Source organism: Martes martes, assembly GCF_963455335.1.
Source record: "Martes martes genome assembly, chromosome: 4".
NCBI classification, from domain to species: domain Eukaryota; kingdom Metazoa; phylum Chordata; class Mammalia; order Carnivora; family Mustelidae; genus Martes; species Martes martes.
In genome coordinates, this window is record NC_137891.1 from 180,545,549 (window position 1) to 180,562,559 (window position 17,011).

The 17,011-nt window shown below is 51.8% G+C and overlaps 1 protein-coding gene across 1 annotated transcript in view; it reads right to left on the minus strand.

Annotated features, from left to right (window-relative positions):
- FHAD1 (forkhead associated phosphopeptide binding domain 1) overlaps nt 1-17,011 on the minus strand; it is a gene marked incomplete at both ends in the record, with an annotated part of 120,644 nt that overhangs the window by 13,190 nt on the left and 90,443 nt on the right. Inside the window, 8 exons of the mRNA XM_080801742.1 lie at nt 2,112-2,236; nt 3,086-3,215; nt 6,499-6,631; nt 7,822-7,981; nt 9,767-9,873; nt 10,419-10,503; nt 11,672-11,897; nt 13,829-14,002. Coding sequence (XP_080657868.1) covers nt 2,112-2,236; nt 3,086-3,215; nt 6,499-6,631; nt 7,822-7,981; nt 9,767-9,873; nt 10,419-10,503; nt 11,672-11,897; nt 13,829-14,002 — 1,140 coding nt within the window. The remainder of the gene's footprint in view (nt 1-2,111; nt 2,237-3,085; nt 3,216-6,498; nt 6,632-7,821; nt 7,982-9,766; nt 9,874-10,418; nt 10,504-11,671; nt 11,898-13,828; nt 14,003-17,011) is intronic.

Below are 17,011 nucleotides of genomic sequence, written 5' to 3' on the forward strand. Positions count from 1 at the left end.
AAATACCCATAGTGCTCAGGTTGAGAAACCCTAGTCTAGATGACAAGCTTCATAAAAATGGAGGTCGTGTTGCTCCTTGCTCACTATTCCATTTCTCGTGCCCAGCATGGCACCTGACACAGAATGGCAGAGAAAATAGTTTCCTCCTTTTATTAAAGGAATCTCATTTTTTAGGCAACAGAAACTATACTGTCACCAAATTTGGCCAAACCTTCTCCCGGTGCTGGAAGCTGCGGGGCGAGCATCCCTTCAGACCCACTCCAGAAACAATGCCCAATGGTGTTCCCAGCTGTGCGCTCATGACCACCCTCTCAGCCAGCTGGCTGCTGCAAGTCCCTACTGACTGGACGGAAAAGCCACCAGACCGATCAGGGAGTCTGAAGGACCACAAATAGCTATAATAAATCTCCCTAAAAAGCAAACTGGGTTTTAAGTGCTTGCCACGAGCATCTCTTGGCCCGCAGCATTTGCTGGCACTCCACTATAAACCTCTGAGATGAAAAAAACCCAACTACAAAAATGTAAAGGCTCAGAAAGTGACTATGATAGACAAGCGTGGGCTATTTGTCTCTATGTCAGTAGTGCTGAGCGTGAAAGAGGGGATTTGACAATGACAGAGCCTGAACCACCACTCAGCATCTCCAGCCCGGGGTGGTGTCCTCTGTACCCCACTCCGGGGTCCCCTTCTTTTCCTGATGGTCACCTAAGGCAGAATCTGTACAAGGTTCGATCACAGAGTCCCCGTGCCCTTCTCTGCAGACTAGCAGGGAGCTAGACACAGGCCTGGGTCCATCAGTCATTATGCTGTGACCTTGGGTGACGTACTTGGCTGCCTGAAGTCTTAACTTTTCTTATCTGTAGAATGGGCATTATGATAGTAACTCCAACGCAAGGCTGTTGGGAGGGCTGAAATAAATGATGGCTTAGCCCGGATGTCAGCGAGCCTTCCTCCCACTCCTTCTCTTCTTTTAATTTCCATTACTGGCAGCCTTGGAGGACTGAGGTCTCCCGAGCGGGCTGGGGGCTCTCCTGCTCTGTGGTGTTGGTCGTGGCATAGGGTCAGTGCTAGGCGGGAAGGTAAATCTTGGAAGCAGGTCAGGATATGAGAGCCCACTGAGCTCCCACCTGGAGACTGCCCTTCTATGTCCTACGTCAGAGAACGAGAGCTTATCCAGAAAGCCAACACATTCCTGAAGACTCACATCCCTAGCAAGTGTCTGGAGAGACTGTGCAGGAGAATGTTGGTACAGCTAAGGATGACTTTGTTATGGCTTCTGGAAGCCCCTGCCTGGTTTAGATCCCGCTGTGGCAGCAAGCCACGCCCAGCGGGTTCTGTGATTGACGCTGCCCCGAGCTGTCCATTGTCAAGTGTCAATCAGGCACCCATCAAATATCCATTTAGGGCACCTTCAACATAACAGTCAAATCACTTCTGAAAATCCTAGCGAATAAACTATTTCCCTTAAGAGAGGAAGCTTTTCTCGAGGGACACTATCTAAATACTATTAAACAATCCTAATAGCTATCACTTATTAAGTGTTTGCTGTGAGCCAGATGTGGGGATAAGCACTTAACCCAGCCACCTCTAGGTTCTCACCAGTTCACAGCTGGGAAGGGGAGGCCCAGGAAGGCTAGGAGCCCGCCCGAGGTCACGCAGATGGCCGGGCTGGCGTTCTGACACAGGTCCCTCTGTCTCTAGAATTTGTGTCCTCTTAATCAACCCTCCTGCTACTCTTTATGTGTTCATGCTTCTCGGTTTACTGTGAAAAGCAAACTTCAGGCAAACTCATGGCATAATGTTAAAAATTAGCCTGTTGAATATTTCCTACAGGATATATATAACATATCATGTGGAAAGGAGGGCCCGCCAGAGACCGCTGTGGACTACTGTCAGTGCAATGATTAAACACACTGGGCACGAATGGAAAGCAACCTCTCTGTTCAGACCTGGGGCTGCAAAGCCCCGAGCAGGCGGTGCAGACGCTGGGCTCCCAGGGAGGCCTGGCCCCGAACCACTGACGTGTGCGGCCATGCCAGGGCACCCGGCTAGCGTCTGCCCTCACGTCCCCCCTCTCCACGTGTCACTGCAGAGAGAAACGTTCTTTGGTTACCGCTGCGATCTCTATTCTTGAGAGAGTTGGCATATCAGGTTTTGCGTCCAACAATTTCTGGACATTTTTTTCCATTCTGACCGTCTTTAAGTCTAGATAGGATTCAGTCAGCGGGTCCTTATGATCTATAAAATAAATAATTGAGAGTCAAAACAAAGGGTCAGGAAGAAGTTATTGCATGTAATAATCACAGCTGCTGGGGTGCCTGGGTGGCTCAGTGGGTTAAGCCTCTGACTTCAGCTCACGTCATGATCAGGGTCCTGGGATCGAGCCCCGCGCTGGGGTCCCCACTCAGCAGGGAGTCTGCTGCTCCCTTTCCCTTTGCCTCTCCCCTCACCCCAGTTCATGCCCCCCACCCCTCTTAAATAAATAAAATCTTAAGAAAAAAATCACAGATGTGTTTACTGGACCTTCCTGCAGGCCAGCGCTGATCTCCACCACCCTCCCTTGGCAGCTGAGAAACAGGCCTAGACAGGTAAATGGCTTGTCCAAGGTCACACATAGCTAGTAGGCGGTTGGGGCCTCTCAGGAGCCAGTCCCGAGACATGGAGGGTGAACTCTCAGCCACAGGAACAAGGATGGAACTTAAACCCCGGCTTCTGGGTCCCAGCCCAGCAGCAGGTGCAGTGTCTTGAGAATGCCATCCCTTCTAAACAGAGTATTCTAGGAGGTTCCCCAAGGCTGATCCTTGCACTGTTAGTCCATGACAAAGTTCCCACCAGCCCACAGCGAAATAAGAAAAAGGACAATGTAGTGAGTTTTTCATGAAATCCCATTTATTCAAGATCAAGGCTTGCCCTTGACTCTGAGATCGTGCCTGCCATCTTTCCTTGTATTACAACGTCCTTTCGGTTATGAAGTGATGGGACAGAAGACAGTGGTCCTGGCCGGGTGTCAGTGCCCAGAGTGACCTCTAGAGCCTGGGGCTCAGGAATCTGAGCAGGGAGAGGGAGACCAGCAGGGAGAGCACTTACTTGATGAGCAGGCCTTCTCGAGCTCCTTAATTCGTGCACGCAGTTCAGACAAGGCCTTTTTCTGACGCTGAATGATTTCCTCATGTCGGGACCCTTTGCACTTGGCCCCTAGATCACTGAAGGATTGTTCCTGTAGCCAGAATGGTGCAGAGGACAGCTTTGTTAGGGGTCAGAATCTCTCTCTCCCTTATATTCCAAGAAACACGTACAACTCATGACTAGCAGAGACCTTGTCACTTAGTACCTTGGAAGCTACTGTAAGGGGAGTCAGTGCAGAAGGAATTTAAATTTTTCATTTCAAATATAAAGTCACATCTAGGAAGATTTCCAACTCTCTTACCTACTTAGCATATCTATGAATAAAACCCCTCTCTGTGTTCCCTCCCCGTGTTTTATATTTTCTTCTAATATTCTTCTAAGCCTGGGTTTCCATTTGTTGTCATTTGGGTCTTGTCTCAGAATAATCACATCAAATTCTGCTCCAGGAGGGGCATTTTTAGATAAGAACACATGGTACTTTCTTCTTGACTGCCAATAAGGATGGCTCTTTAATATTTGCTAGGGGGTATTTGATAGATTGGCTCCCGGTTGGTCTGGAGAAAGGAAGACCTTCCTTTGAGACTTCCAGAGGTTCTACTGTCCAACAGAACTTTCCGGGATGAGAGGCGGGTTCCACTTCTTGCACTCTCCAATATGCCGGCCACCAGGCACAGAGCTAGCATAGAGCTTATGAAGGGCATAGACAAGGAGAGGTCTTCTCTATCTTTTAAGGGTCATGTCCACCTTTCAGATTTAGAAGGACGGAAGGTTCCAACTTTGGGAAAAATTCCCAGACTCACAAAAATCTGCATACAGGGGTGTCTGGGTGACTCAGCTGGTTGAGTGTCTGACTCTTGATTTTGGCTCAGGTCATGATCTCAGGGTCCTGACACTGTGCCCTGCATCGGGATCCTCACTCAGTGGGGAGTCTGCATGAGGATTCTCTCTCTTCCTCTCCCTCTGCCCCTCCCCGCTGCTCCCTCTCTCTCAAATACATATTTTAAAAATTTGCACACAGATTCTGGAGGTTCAGCGCCCCCCGAAGCCCAGTAATAGACTCTATGTGTCACATGGGCTCTGTGAGAGCCAAGTCTTTTTTGTCTCCATTGGAGACTGTGGTGTTCCCAGGGCCCACACTGTGCCCGAGCTTAGTAGATACTTAACAATTGTGGAGCCTGAATGAAATGAGGTCAGAAACAGGAGTGGGAAGGAGCTTGTTCCAGCTTTCTGGCAGGGACCAGGGCTCAACAGCAAAAAGAAGGGGGTTCTCCACCCGTGGCTGCATCCAATAGGACCTCACTTGACCTGACACTGTCTTCAGCCTGCTGATAGTCTCCGTGGCTGGTCCACTCTTCTCGGGTTGATTCTACACTGACCCTGCTGTCTTTGAGGATGTATGTTTGCCCCAGAATGGGTGTGTGTGTGTGTGTGTGTGTGTGTGTGTGTGTGTGTGTAAGAGTGTGGAGGGGAGGGGAGGGTCTACTGACCTGTGGGTGGGGCAGCCACAGCAGCGAGGCTCGGTGACGGCCTTTATTCTGTCTGCAGAGTATGCCTGAGCTCGATGTGACCCTTACTCATGGCTCTTCTGGGAATTTGTTTATTTAGAGAAGAAAATGGAGATTCTTTCTCATACAACTCTGAAGCCCTCTGACCCACTCTGGCTTAGGAAGCAGGAAGTGGCCTGAGTTTGGAAAGTCGATCTGAGAAAGAACAAATACTTTTTTCCTTTTATCTTGCAGCCTCCCTCCCCCATCCTCTCCGGTTAATGCTGCCTCATAGGGAAACTATAATCTCGGCGTCCAGTGGACAGTCCGTTCTAGCAAACTCATGCGGAGTTGGAGGGAGTCTGGTATGAGCAGGAGCCCTCTGCAGCCTCCTCTGTGCCCAGCCCTGGGCCTGGCATACAGCAGACACTCAGTGGTTGTTGGACGAGTGAACAAGTATGGGCTGGGTCCTGCGCAGACAGCTTGGGAATCGGACAGGTCTGAGGCAGGAGCGAACCTCATTCCCGGCCCCGCCGAGCGCAGGGCTCGGGACCACTGGGGCTGCCCCGAGCACCTTCAGCTTCTGTGAAGGTGCTCTGGACAGTGATGGTGCCAAGGACAGCTGGCTGGGCCGCCGAGCCCTCTCGTTCAAGCTGTGTGCGGCCCTGGCTCACTGCTGTTTGGCAGGGGAATGGCATCTTTGAGAAAGCAGGAAGGCAAGCTGACACATTTGGCCCTGTTTCCAAGTGAAAATCCAAAGCCCATTACTGAAATGCCCTGTTCTCCGGTTTCATAAAGCAAAGAGGAAAAGGATGTCCCTGGACTCCAGGAAAGCGGAGGCCTCGAGGAACCACTGCCCCCCGCAGTCAGCCTTCCTGGGACAACAGGAGGCATCACAGCCCCCGCTGCAGGGCAGAGCGGGAGGGCCACCTTCGGGGGCAGCGTGGTGAAGGCTGTTCTCACTCGGAGACACACTCCCTGGGTTCCGTGCAGCCGAGACATCCAGGCGTGCAAAGGCTTCTGGGCAGGCACCCTGAGAGCAGCCACCGCAAGACAGGCATGGAGCAGAACTGGTACAGTTCTTTGGGAAGATAGTCTGGCCCTATCATGCACAATTTGGGATGCCCTCTGGACCCAGCATTTTCACATCCGGGAATCTGTTCTACATACACACCCACAAGGACATTAACTATAACAGCATGGGAAGTAGACACAGCATCATCAATGTCCATCAACGGGGAACCCGGCGTGGACAAGAGGGAATGCAGTGAAATTCTATGCACCCAATTAAAAGAACAGAATGGCTCTTTTATACTTACTAAAGAAGATGGCTTTTATACAGTGTTCAGCGGGAAAAAAACACGTTGCAGAATATACATGGCTTAATACCATTATTTTGCAAAAAGTTCTATTGAATAAACATGCATATATAGGTTGTGTGTGTTTTGTGCATAAATAAAATTTATCTCTCTACAGCCCCACGTGGTGTTGGCTGTCATGACTCCTACTTTCCCCGACAAGCCAGCCGGCATACAATTACCTCCCTGGGGTCAGCGTTTCTGGATGCAGGAGTCCCACCCCGGGATGGAACCCAGGCGGCCTGGAGCAGAGGCTGACTGGCGCACACTGCGGGGTCACGCCTGTATGAGGAGGGTGGGCAGTCTCTGTGAGGAAAAGGACTGCTGGTGCATAGGCCGAACTGCCGACAGCCGTGACCTCCAGTGGCTGTGGCGGGGGAGGGGGGACTACCGCTGTTACCGTGTATATTTCCCATAAGCAAGCCACATTTTTGGAACTTAGAATGAAAATATTTTCAGAAGCAAAGACAGGCACCGTCAGGCTCTTTTTTAACGCCATGCCCCTGCACGGCCAGGCCCCGGCGGCGCTCACCTCTTGACTGCTCAGGAGAATTTCCGTGTGGACCGGTTCTATCTGCACTGAGATGTCACACATCTTGGCCGTGTTCCTGGGCTTCTGTTCCTTCTCCTTGTACAGCTGGACTCTGTGTTTCTCTTGGGAGGCCCTAGGGGAGAGAAGATGAGTCACTGGCCAGCAGAATGGCTGGCAGCCTGAGGTTCCAGGAATCACAAGTGACCTTTGGAACCACTGGCAGAACAGAAAAAGGAAATCCATGTGCATAGGTCACTGAAGCCTTCAGGTCTTCGGGTCCCCTGCCCACAGATTCCTAGAGTACTTAGTTTCAGGGGACTTCTGAAATCATGGCCAAGGGCAGCAGACACCTGTCCACCCTTGCTCCCACAGTAAGTCTGCGGGACACCTGCTGGGGCGTTTACTGGGGTATCTACTGTGTGTCTGTTCTTTCTAACACTTTGTATGTGTTAACCCTTCTATTTCTCGTCACAGTCCCATGAGCTGGGGGCTCTCGTTGCCTCATTTTACAGGCAAGGAAGAAACACAAGCAATTTGCCCGTGGTCATGGAGCTTGCAAATGAAGGTGGCTGGCTTTGAATCCGGGCAGCCTGTGTCTTTAACCACTATGTGAATCTGTCTTGGCCAGGAGCCATGAGGCATAGGAAGCTACAGGGTAGTCACGAGATGTGGATTTTACTCAACCTTTCTTGGAGAAAACATTCCTCTTATGTCAAAATAAGGATAAGTTGTGGATGAAACTGCAAAGTCACATACAGTTTTTGGCCTAATCCATGGGATGACAATGAAATTTCACATTTATTTTAAGCTGACTTCTTTTACCCCAGTTTATACATTCGTTCAATCAATATTTACAAAGTTCCCTCCGGGCCTGCCAGGCACTGTGTGAATGCTAGGGAGTCAACAGCAGGCAAGGTCTCTACGGGGGTCCTTACGGGGAAGGCAGACAGCTAAACAGGCCACAGCAGCCTGGCTGTGTGAGAGTGGTGGAGTGCAGGGGCCGAGAGACCCCGGGCGGGGTAGGAGTCCTTGGCTGTGTTTGGTGAGGGTAAGTGACGACGGCCTCCCTGAAGAAGGGGCATTAAGCTGAGACCTGTCCTCTGGAATACTCGGCAGGAATGCTTGAGAGGCACAGAACTAAGCAAACTCTGTTTTAAATGACAAATGAAACACATGTTGTCCACCCATCTGTCTGTCCGTCCGTCCATCCATCCATCCATCCATTCATCCCTTCAACATTTACCCAGTGACTTCCATGTGCGAGGCTCCCTGGGCACTTGGGGGTGTCTGGGCTTCCTGCACCAGGAGGGCCTTCCCACACACCTGAGCGTCTCCTTGAGGACCTCCAGCTCCCTGTCCTTCCTTTCCACCAGGCCGGTCAGCTGCGCCATCTTTTCCCTGAGCGCTCTCAGCTCGCTACTTTGCTGCTGGACCAGTGCCACGTTCCGCTCCAGTTCCACCTTCTGCTTTTCATTAAGCTCCCCTGGGAGAGAAGGAAAGCTGGTGGGGGGCGGGGGGGCGGGTCTCCTGCCTCGGGGCTTTGGTCAGGCCTACAAGAACCATGCGGTGGGTCCCCTCTCCAGGAATTCTCATGGTGGTGGGCGGCGTTAGTGACAGCCATGGGCTCTTCCTGCGTCTTAGCAAATGACAGCAAATCTCTGCCTGACCCTGGCATTCCAGAAGCTGTCAGGGCCCTGCCTCTGCATCTGTGGCGTTTTGGGGCTCCCTGGTTGACCTTCGGCTGTCTGCCTCTAGGTCTATTTGCTTAAGGGCGTTCTTTCTATGGCCTCTGGGGTCTGCTCTGCTCCTGGGTCTGCCAGGTGCATCAGCCTCCACCTGAGACAGGTGAGACTGGAATTCACAGCCCGGTTCCCTCACCCCTGCAGAATTCAGCTCCAGCTGCCCGCTCTGCCCCCGCCTGACAATACAGCTCTCTTTGCCTTCACCCCTTTCCTGCCTCTGGTCCATTTCCACTGCTGCTAGTTCCCGGGATCACCTCTCAAATACACTGCCGGCAGCAGCAGCATGACCTCAGGGTCAGCCTCTGGCAAAACCCAAACGGAGACACCTGCATCACCCCAAATTTTCATAGCAACCCTACAGGTGAGTTACTGGCAACGCCCCCACTTCCCAGAGGCAGAAACAGGCTCGGAGATGTAAAGGCACTTGCCGAAACTCATGGGACTAAAAAAAAATAGCAGATCAGGAATCAGGTCCAATGTCTCCCAATTCTAGAACTGGACCTGCTGGCCTCTCTACTCCACTATCTCATACTTTAGTATGAAACCAATCACTCTTTGGGGCGCCTGGGTGGCTCAGTTGTTAATCGTCTGCCTTCGGCTTGGGTCATGATCCTGGGGTTCTGGGATCGAGTCCCGCATTGGGTTCCCTGCTCAGCGGGAAGCCTGCTTCTCCCTCTCTAGCTCCCCCTGCTTGTGTTCCCTCTCTCGCTATCTCTTTCTGTCAAATAAATAAATAAAATCTTAAAAAAAAAAAAAAAGAAAACAATCACTCTTTGAAAAATTCAGCCATAAATATCCTGGGGGCATTGAGAGTACAGCCATAGGGGGAGCAAATACCACTGAAGGTTTGGGGGTGCACAGGGGTTGAGATGGGGACAAGAGGAGTCTCCTCACCCTCCCTCGACTTCCCCAAACCGAGTTCTGTCTCCTGACTTCCGCCTGCCTGTGCCTTTTGGCTTGATGGAGGCTGGGGTTGGGAAGGGGAAGACGGCTGTAAGCAGCAGAAGAGGGGAGGCAGAAACAAAAGGACAGGGTTGGGTGGGGAGCAGAGAAAAAGAGCAGAGTGGGAACCTTCAGCTAGACTGGTTCATGGTCTTTGGTCCCCAGTGGAGGTGGCTGCTGTGTCCAGCCAGCTCTAGGAAGCAGGCGTGTTGTAGGTGGTTTTATACCAGAGGAAGGGGAGGCGAGGAGAGAGTACCTTGTTCTAGGTCCCAGAGATGGGGGGTGCTGGGCTTTGTGCCCTCCCTCCCAGACTTTGCCTCCACAGACAAATCCTCTGAGGCAAAAGGGGATTTTTCCCAAAAAAGAAAGTTGCATTTCAACGCAGAGGTCTGAGCCCTCTGAGAATGGTCTCCGCGGCTCCCTGATCAGGCATCTGTCCTGCTGACCGAGGTACAAATGCTCCAATGCTGTGACCACCCAGGAAAGCAAGTCAGCAGGATTTTTAACGCTAAGCTTTCTGAAACCTGTTCTTTCCTTTCTCGCAGCGGGTCAGGAAGTCAAGAGATGTAGGCAATCATACAAACCTCTCAGATCTGACATTCGGTTGTGAGCTTCTGTGAGGTTTTTCCTTAACCTCATGATGACCTCCTGCTGAGATAGGATTTCCTTCTGAGCGGTCAGCAGATCCCCTCTGAAACTCACAGAGACAGGCCAAGTCAGCTCACCTCAGGCCCTGGGATGTCCCCAGTGCCTGGAAGGGGCCAGCTAGAATAGCGAAGTGCTCCTCCTTCAGTGTGGGGCCTCGAGATACCAGTCCCAGCAAGGGGGAGAAGCACGCTCTTCAAAAATTCCCAAAGCAAAAATTCATTTCCGTGTCAAAAAAAAAAAAAAATACAGGGAGATAAGACAGAGGATCCCAGCTGGATTCAGTCTGAGGCTGAGCGATGACAAATAGTGGCTTACTTCACAAGCGATTAAATTAAGGTGCACCAAGGGGGTGTGACTTGCCCAGAGCCACACACCTGCAAGGGGCTGAGTTGGCATCTGAACAAAGAGCCACCCAGATCTTTCCATGATACCATCCTGACCTTCTAGAGGATAGAGAAATTCAGCTGACAGCGAGAAGACCCCAGACTCGACTTCTTTTTTTCGGGTTCCGATGACGTGGCCGTAAGTGGGGGTCGGGGTGTGGGGGTGGTCTCTGGCCCGGTGTGCACACACCCCTCAGGTACTCACATCAAGGTGTCACACACTTCGTCTTTGACACTGCTGTCCACTGGAGGCATCCGTGGGGGGTCTTGCTGCATCACCTCCTCCTGGGCTGAATCAGAGGAGCCCGTGAGTGTCATTATAGTCTGCAAGCAACCACTGCTCTCCTTCCCCGGGGCTTATAAACACACCTGCATCTTTTCCAACTTAGCCACCCTCCCTACACCCTGCCACCCTCTCTGCCTAATGAGCCCCACCATGGGTTCTGTGGGGCAGGATGGGACCCCCCATGCATGAGCTCATGAAATCTTTCCAGCTACTCAATGAACAAGGGATCATGAACTCCACTTATAGGGGAGGAAAGGGGCATAGGAGGGACAGAACCTGGCAGTTCTGGGAAACTGAGTCTCGCTCCATGCCTGGGCCATGGTGCCCTCTTCCTCCTGGGTCACCTGTCAGGGCCATCATTTGGTGAACAGCAGGGACCCTGCCTGGCCTGTCCATACGGAATCCCCAGTGCCTAGAATAAGCCTGGGACCTAACAGATGCTCAACAAAGAGTGACAAGCGAATGAGAGCATGAAGTGAGCCCCTCCAGCTCGTCAGCTGGAGACCAGGACCATAGTTCTCAATCAGGGCTGAGTTTGCCCCCCTACCCCCAAGGGGACACCTGGCAATGTCCGCAGATGTTTCTGGTAGTCACACTGGGGTGGGGAATGCTGCTGGCATTCAGGATGCCGCGGCTGAGCAACCCCGGCCTGAGACCTCAACTTCCAGAACTCTCCCCCAAGAGCTCAGCATCTCCGCAGTACATAGCGTCGCCTTGGTCATTTAGGGCGAGTATGTGCTCACAACCCTGAGTTCTTTTCTTAGCCCCCTTTGGATTTCTTTTTAAAGCTGGTTATGAAAAGCTGTTAGACAAAGTCGCAGACTCCAGAGGGCAAAAAGAAAGGCCCTGCACGGGATGTTTTCATGTGGAAAAGACACTCAGTGGCATGCCGCTTTGTCGCCCCTCGGCAGCCTGGCAGCCTGTGCGTCTCTGCTGGCTCACTGGCTCGGCACAAAGGACATCCCGTCCGGTTGTTGTGACCTCTGTCTAACCTGGGCCTCGAGGGCCCCTAACCTTGTTGTGTAATGGGAAGAAAATGGTGTCCCAGGGAAAAATGGAGCATTCGAGCGAGGTGCGGCCTTTTCTGGCCCATCATCAGCCTATGGGGACCCACGGGATAATCAGAACCTGCCCTGAACGCTAGGATTTCTGCAGCTTCTCTTTGGACCGACCTGGGTCGCTGTCCTTCAATATTGCAATCTCTCCTTCTATTTTTTTATGGTGCTCGGTCACTTTTTGGAGTCTTTCTTCGAGGTTCACGATCGTCTGGGAGTGCTGTTTGATTTGCTCCTTATATTCCCTGATTTCTGTTTCAAATCCATGTTTCTGGGAGTCCTGTTCTTCCTGGAGGGCCTTCACTGTCTGCTGTTGCAGCTGTATCCGCTCCTCCATGACGAGCTGGGGAAGCAGGGAAGTCATCAGCGCGGTCTCGGGAGCCGGGCATGATGCCAAGGATGACAGTATCAGTATGCCCCCTTTGCACCCACAGGCATGGAACTCGGACCCACCTCAGGGCCTTTGCACGTGCTGTTCCCTCTGCCCGGTACTCTCGTCCCCCCAGCTCCTTGCATGGCTGACTCCTTCTCGTGTTTCATGTCTCAAGTTCAATGTCACTTCCTGAGAAGCCCTTCCTGGACTGCCTGTCTAGAGGAGCAGACTGAGACACTTTCCATTCCATCTTCTGCTTTCTTTTTCCATGACGTGCTTAGCACCATCTGAACGATCTTATTTCTTTATTTCCCATTCCCACTAGAATGGGAGCTCCAGGAGAGCAGAAACTTACTTTTCCTTATTTACCAATGTACCCACAGCACCAGTGCCTACATCCCTGCCACAGTATCTAGACCTAAATGCTCAATAAGTATCTGTTGACTTAAATAATGAACACTTTTATAAGAAAAAGAGAATGAATTTGTATTTCTTTCTTTAATTTCTTTTTATGTTTTAAAGTAAGCGCCACGCCCAGCTTGAAGGCCAACATGGGGCTTGAACTCATGACCCTGAGATCAAGACTGAGCTGAGATCGAGAGTCGTATGCTTAACCGACTAAGCTACCCAGTCAGCCCAAATTTCTATTTCTTAAAAGCGAAAATTCCCAATCATCACCAAGAGGGCTGCTGGACCCCTTCCCGCGGCCGCCCTGTCTTTCCTGAGGCTCTTCTTGGGGCTTCTCAATGCCTCATCCTCGCTCCCCTCCTGCTTCTCCAACCACTCCTTCCCGGCTCTCCGACACCGACTCCTGCTCCTTATTCCTGGCTGACATGTTGGGCCGCAGCCCCCGATCCTGAAACTCAGGCACACGCACTGTTTTAGTGATCGTGCCTCCTCTACACTGAGATGTTTTATCTTGCTTTCTCCCCCAAATCTACTGGACCACCGTTTGGAGCACATTTGGACTTTGCTGCCTCACTCTCGCCTCAGTCTGAATTCTTTCCCCAGAAGACAGACCCTCCCTGATGAGAGCCACTCTGACCTCCATATTCCTGACACTATGTCACCCACAGGCCATCCACACCCTGGGGAAACAGGGAAGTCACGGGTGCCCCGGCTCAAAGCCCAGCCCCTCCCTCTCCTTGGTGCTCATGTCCCATCCATCAGTTATCAAGTCCTGCCATTTCTCTACGGCCACTCCTTCCTGCCCACTCCTGTGCCACCCTGAGTCTGCAGCTCCTTATGACTCAGGCTATAGACACAGCCACCATGTGCCACAGCTCAAGCTGGCCTCTCCAACTCCAGTCCCTCTCACGTTCACTTTGTGCATTTCGGCCAGATGAGTCCTCATGACTTCCTTGCCCACAGACCTGCTGGTTGAATGTATGGATGATAAATGGGTACAGTATTGAGCCCTCATGGTGGAGGGCCTTGAGTGCTGAGCTAAAATTTTAAAACATTATCTTAAAGTCTGCGGAATAGTCACTGATTACCAAGGTCTGGGGCTGCTCGGTTCTTCAGTCTGATCCCGTGAGGATCCTGTATTACAACATTTTAGAATGCCTGGAGAGAGGGCACTGTAGCCTCTGTTTGCCTTTCCTTTGAGACCAGTGCTTCTCAATAGAGGGTGATTTTGCCCCTGAAAGGACATTTGGCGAAATCTGAAGACACCATGGGCTGACACGTGTGGAGGGAGGATGCTACTAGCATCGAGCAGGTAGAGACCTGGGGCTATGTTATGCGTTACACAGGACGGCTATGCACGAGAAAGGGTGATCCAGCCTGGGGCACCAGCAGCACCCAGGCTGAGAGCCCCTGGTCTAAGTCACGAGTCCTCCCAGCTTTGTGATCCTTCATTGAGGGAAAGACTCTCCTGTCCCCGGAAGGCACCAACTCACCATTTTTGTCTTGGTGGTTTCCAGTTCAGCTAACGTTTCATTTAATTTCATGGTGAGGTTCTCTGCTCTGAGGGTCTCGGCCGTCTTGCTTTTCTGAGTCTCTTCTACCATGGCCAGTGCATCATTTAATTTATTATTTAAAACGCCTTCTTTTTGCACTTTTAAGTCTATTTCCTGGACAAACGGCAAACATCAAATTAACAGAAATTTGGGAATGAATATTTACCCTAGCTGTCCCCGTCCTGGCCCCCCGTTTTCAGAGAGGAGGTGAATTCTATTCTGTTCATGTTCCTTTTTCAGCGCAAAGTCCATGCTTTCTCTGGAAGGTTCCAATTGTCATAGAGCTCTCTTTTCTCTCCAGCTGAGGCTGTCTCCTTGTGATTTCTGGTCTCTGAGCTCAGTTCTGTCACCTGGAGTGCACTGAGTAAGTTCTATTTCTCTTTTATGAAGCAGCCCTTTAAATATTTGAGGAGGGCTGTCATGTCTCTCTCTAAATCTATTTTCCAGGATAAGTGTGCCGAGCTCCTTCACCCTTTCGCCCCAGGATCTGCCTTCAGCACCCTTCCCTGCATCCCTCCCTGGCTTCGGCGGGAAGGCCTCCCCTCTTCCCTCTGGGCTGCAGCAAGGTCGACCTTGCGCACTTTGTCCCACCTCCTGGATCCACTCTGCCAGCCCTGGACTCCCCAGATTCTACTCTCCTCCGGGAGGATCCCCTCCTCAGACCACACAGAATAGAAGCTTTGTGACTGGTCCTGGGTGGGGGCTTCGTGAACTTTCTTTACTTATTTAACTTTATTTTTTAAAAAGATTATTTATTTGAGTGAGTGAGAGAGCGCGCACGCTCGTGAGTGGGGTGGAGTGTGGAGGGGCAGAGGGAGAAGCAGTTTCCCTCTGAGTAGGGGCCCCGATGTGGGACTCGATCCCAGGACCCTGGGATCATGAGCTGAAAGCAGAGGCATAACCGTCTGAGCCAGCCAGGCGCCTCTACTTGATTTATTTTGTAAGAGCGGTTTGGGGCTCACAGCAAAACTGAGAGGAGAATACAGAGCTCTCTTATTTGCTCTGTCCCCTGACAGTGGAAGAGCCCCCATCATCAACATCCCGCACCAGATACCTTTGCTCCAACTGGTAAACGTGCACTGACATGTCACAGTCACTAGAAGTCCGCAGTTTACGCTAGGGTTCACTCAGTGCTGTACACTCAACAGGTCTGAGCAAATGTACAATGACATGTTTCCACCCTTCTAGTATCCTGTTGAGTAATTTCACTGCCCTGAAAATCCCCTGTGCTCCATGTAGCCCTCCCTCCCCTCCACCAACCCCTGGCCTCCTGTCTCCACAGTTCTGCCTTTTCCAGAACGTCACAGACTTGGAATCATACCATATGAGGGCTTTTCACAAACGTTATTTCATCTGATGTAAAATAGTAGTCCATGAGATGTAGTGCTGGGTCTGCTCAGCCTCGGCTGCTGGCAGGGTAAACTGGTATGACCTTTTTTGGAGGATCATTTGGGAACGTGTGTCAAGAGGCCGAACATGTTTACACCCTGTGACCCAGCGATGCCACTTTTGGGAATCCGTCCTAAGGACGTAAACCGCACACTTTCACAAGGACTGACGCGCAGGGCTGTCCAGTCAAGCGTTTTTAACTTGAGTGAGAAACAGCCCCAGGGTCCAAGCATAAGGGACAAGTCAACAAACTGGGGTCCACCCAACGCAGTGCAAACCCCGGTCAGCCAGCCGTGCAGGGCAGGTCGTGGAAGAACGTTCCATGCCATGGAGATGTTTTGGTAATGTATTCAGTTAAAATACAGCATCCAGGTCTGTGTGCACAGTGTGACAGGGCAATCACTGTCCTAAACGCAGGTTTGCTGATGTCTGTAATAAGGATCAACGTATAGATGGTCTGGGAGGAAGCAGATGAAAACGTCACCAGGGGTAACTCTGCTCAGTGGAAATCAGGGGCAGTTTTTTTTTTATCTTCTTCCGAGCGATTTCCTGTAAACGGTTGCTCCTTTTATAATTGGGAAGGGAAACGGATTATTTAAACACGAGAAAAACCCATTTCGTCACTCAGTTCCTGTAAGCCTCACCTGGGAGCGGCTTCGTTCTCCGTGTATCACCACTGAAGTCCATCTGGTTCTATTTCGGGGCCTTCACGTCGCCGTGGCTGCTGAGAAATCCTGGTGCAGACTGTGTGCAGCCCTGGCCAGAGGAGGTGTCCCCCCCCACCCGGGGACGCTGGCAGGCATCCCATGGAGCCGCCTGTCACCTGCAGCACCCCGCGGAACCCTCCAGCTGTCCCAGAGAATCCACAGCAAACAAACGGTTTCTTTGATGGCCGTGAAGCTGCCCAAGGGCAGAACGCACTGCCTGGGGTCTTCGCTCCTTGCCAGCAGCTCAGCCGAGCTGACTCAAGGACAGGACAACAAAGTTGACTGTGCCCCCAGGCCTGGACGCATTTTTCTTCTCCCCCAGCTCTCCTTCTTTTCTCTTACGTCCATTATTCTTACAGCATGTGAATAAGCAACTCTCTGCGGGGCGGGGCGGGGGGGGGTGTGGATTCCTTGACCTTGTCCTTCCTCGGTCTTTCCTGGTACATGGGGACTTTCTGGGAGGGGGTCCCCGTTTCTCCTTGTCTGGTGTGATGCCCCCCGACTGCCTGGAGGGCTGTCACGAGACCTTGCGCTCTGATGTCACCGCTGTTTTCCCTGAGGCTGTTGAGGGTGTTGAGTGCCCAAGAGAGCCCTCACTCTGATGATCCGCAGGAGGGATTCTCTCTGGGTGGAAGACAGGACCGGGGCCAGCCACCAGCCACCCATCCGTTCATTTCCTCTGCAGAGCTGCTTAGCTACCTGAGCCCTCCCTTTCACTGTAACCCTTAGAGTGAAAACTGACTGCTGATTTCACTGATACATTTTTTGGGTGGGGGGCATTATTCTCATCCCTGATCCATTCAATGTCCTGACTACTTCACTTTAAAAATGTTAATGTCTCCGTTCCTCCTGCCCCTGAAGTACTTTATGGAAGATCCACGGTGAATCATTTGGGGGAACAAGGCTGTGTGTGAACAGATTGTGCCCTTGGGGCTACGTGGGCCTGCAGCATAGGCTCGCCCTCCCTCAGTGTGCCCGCCTCGGCTGACAAGTCCAGCATCATGTCCCCCAGCTCCGGCTCCGGTCT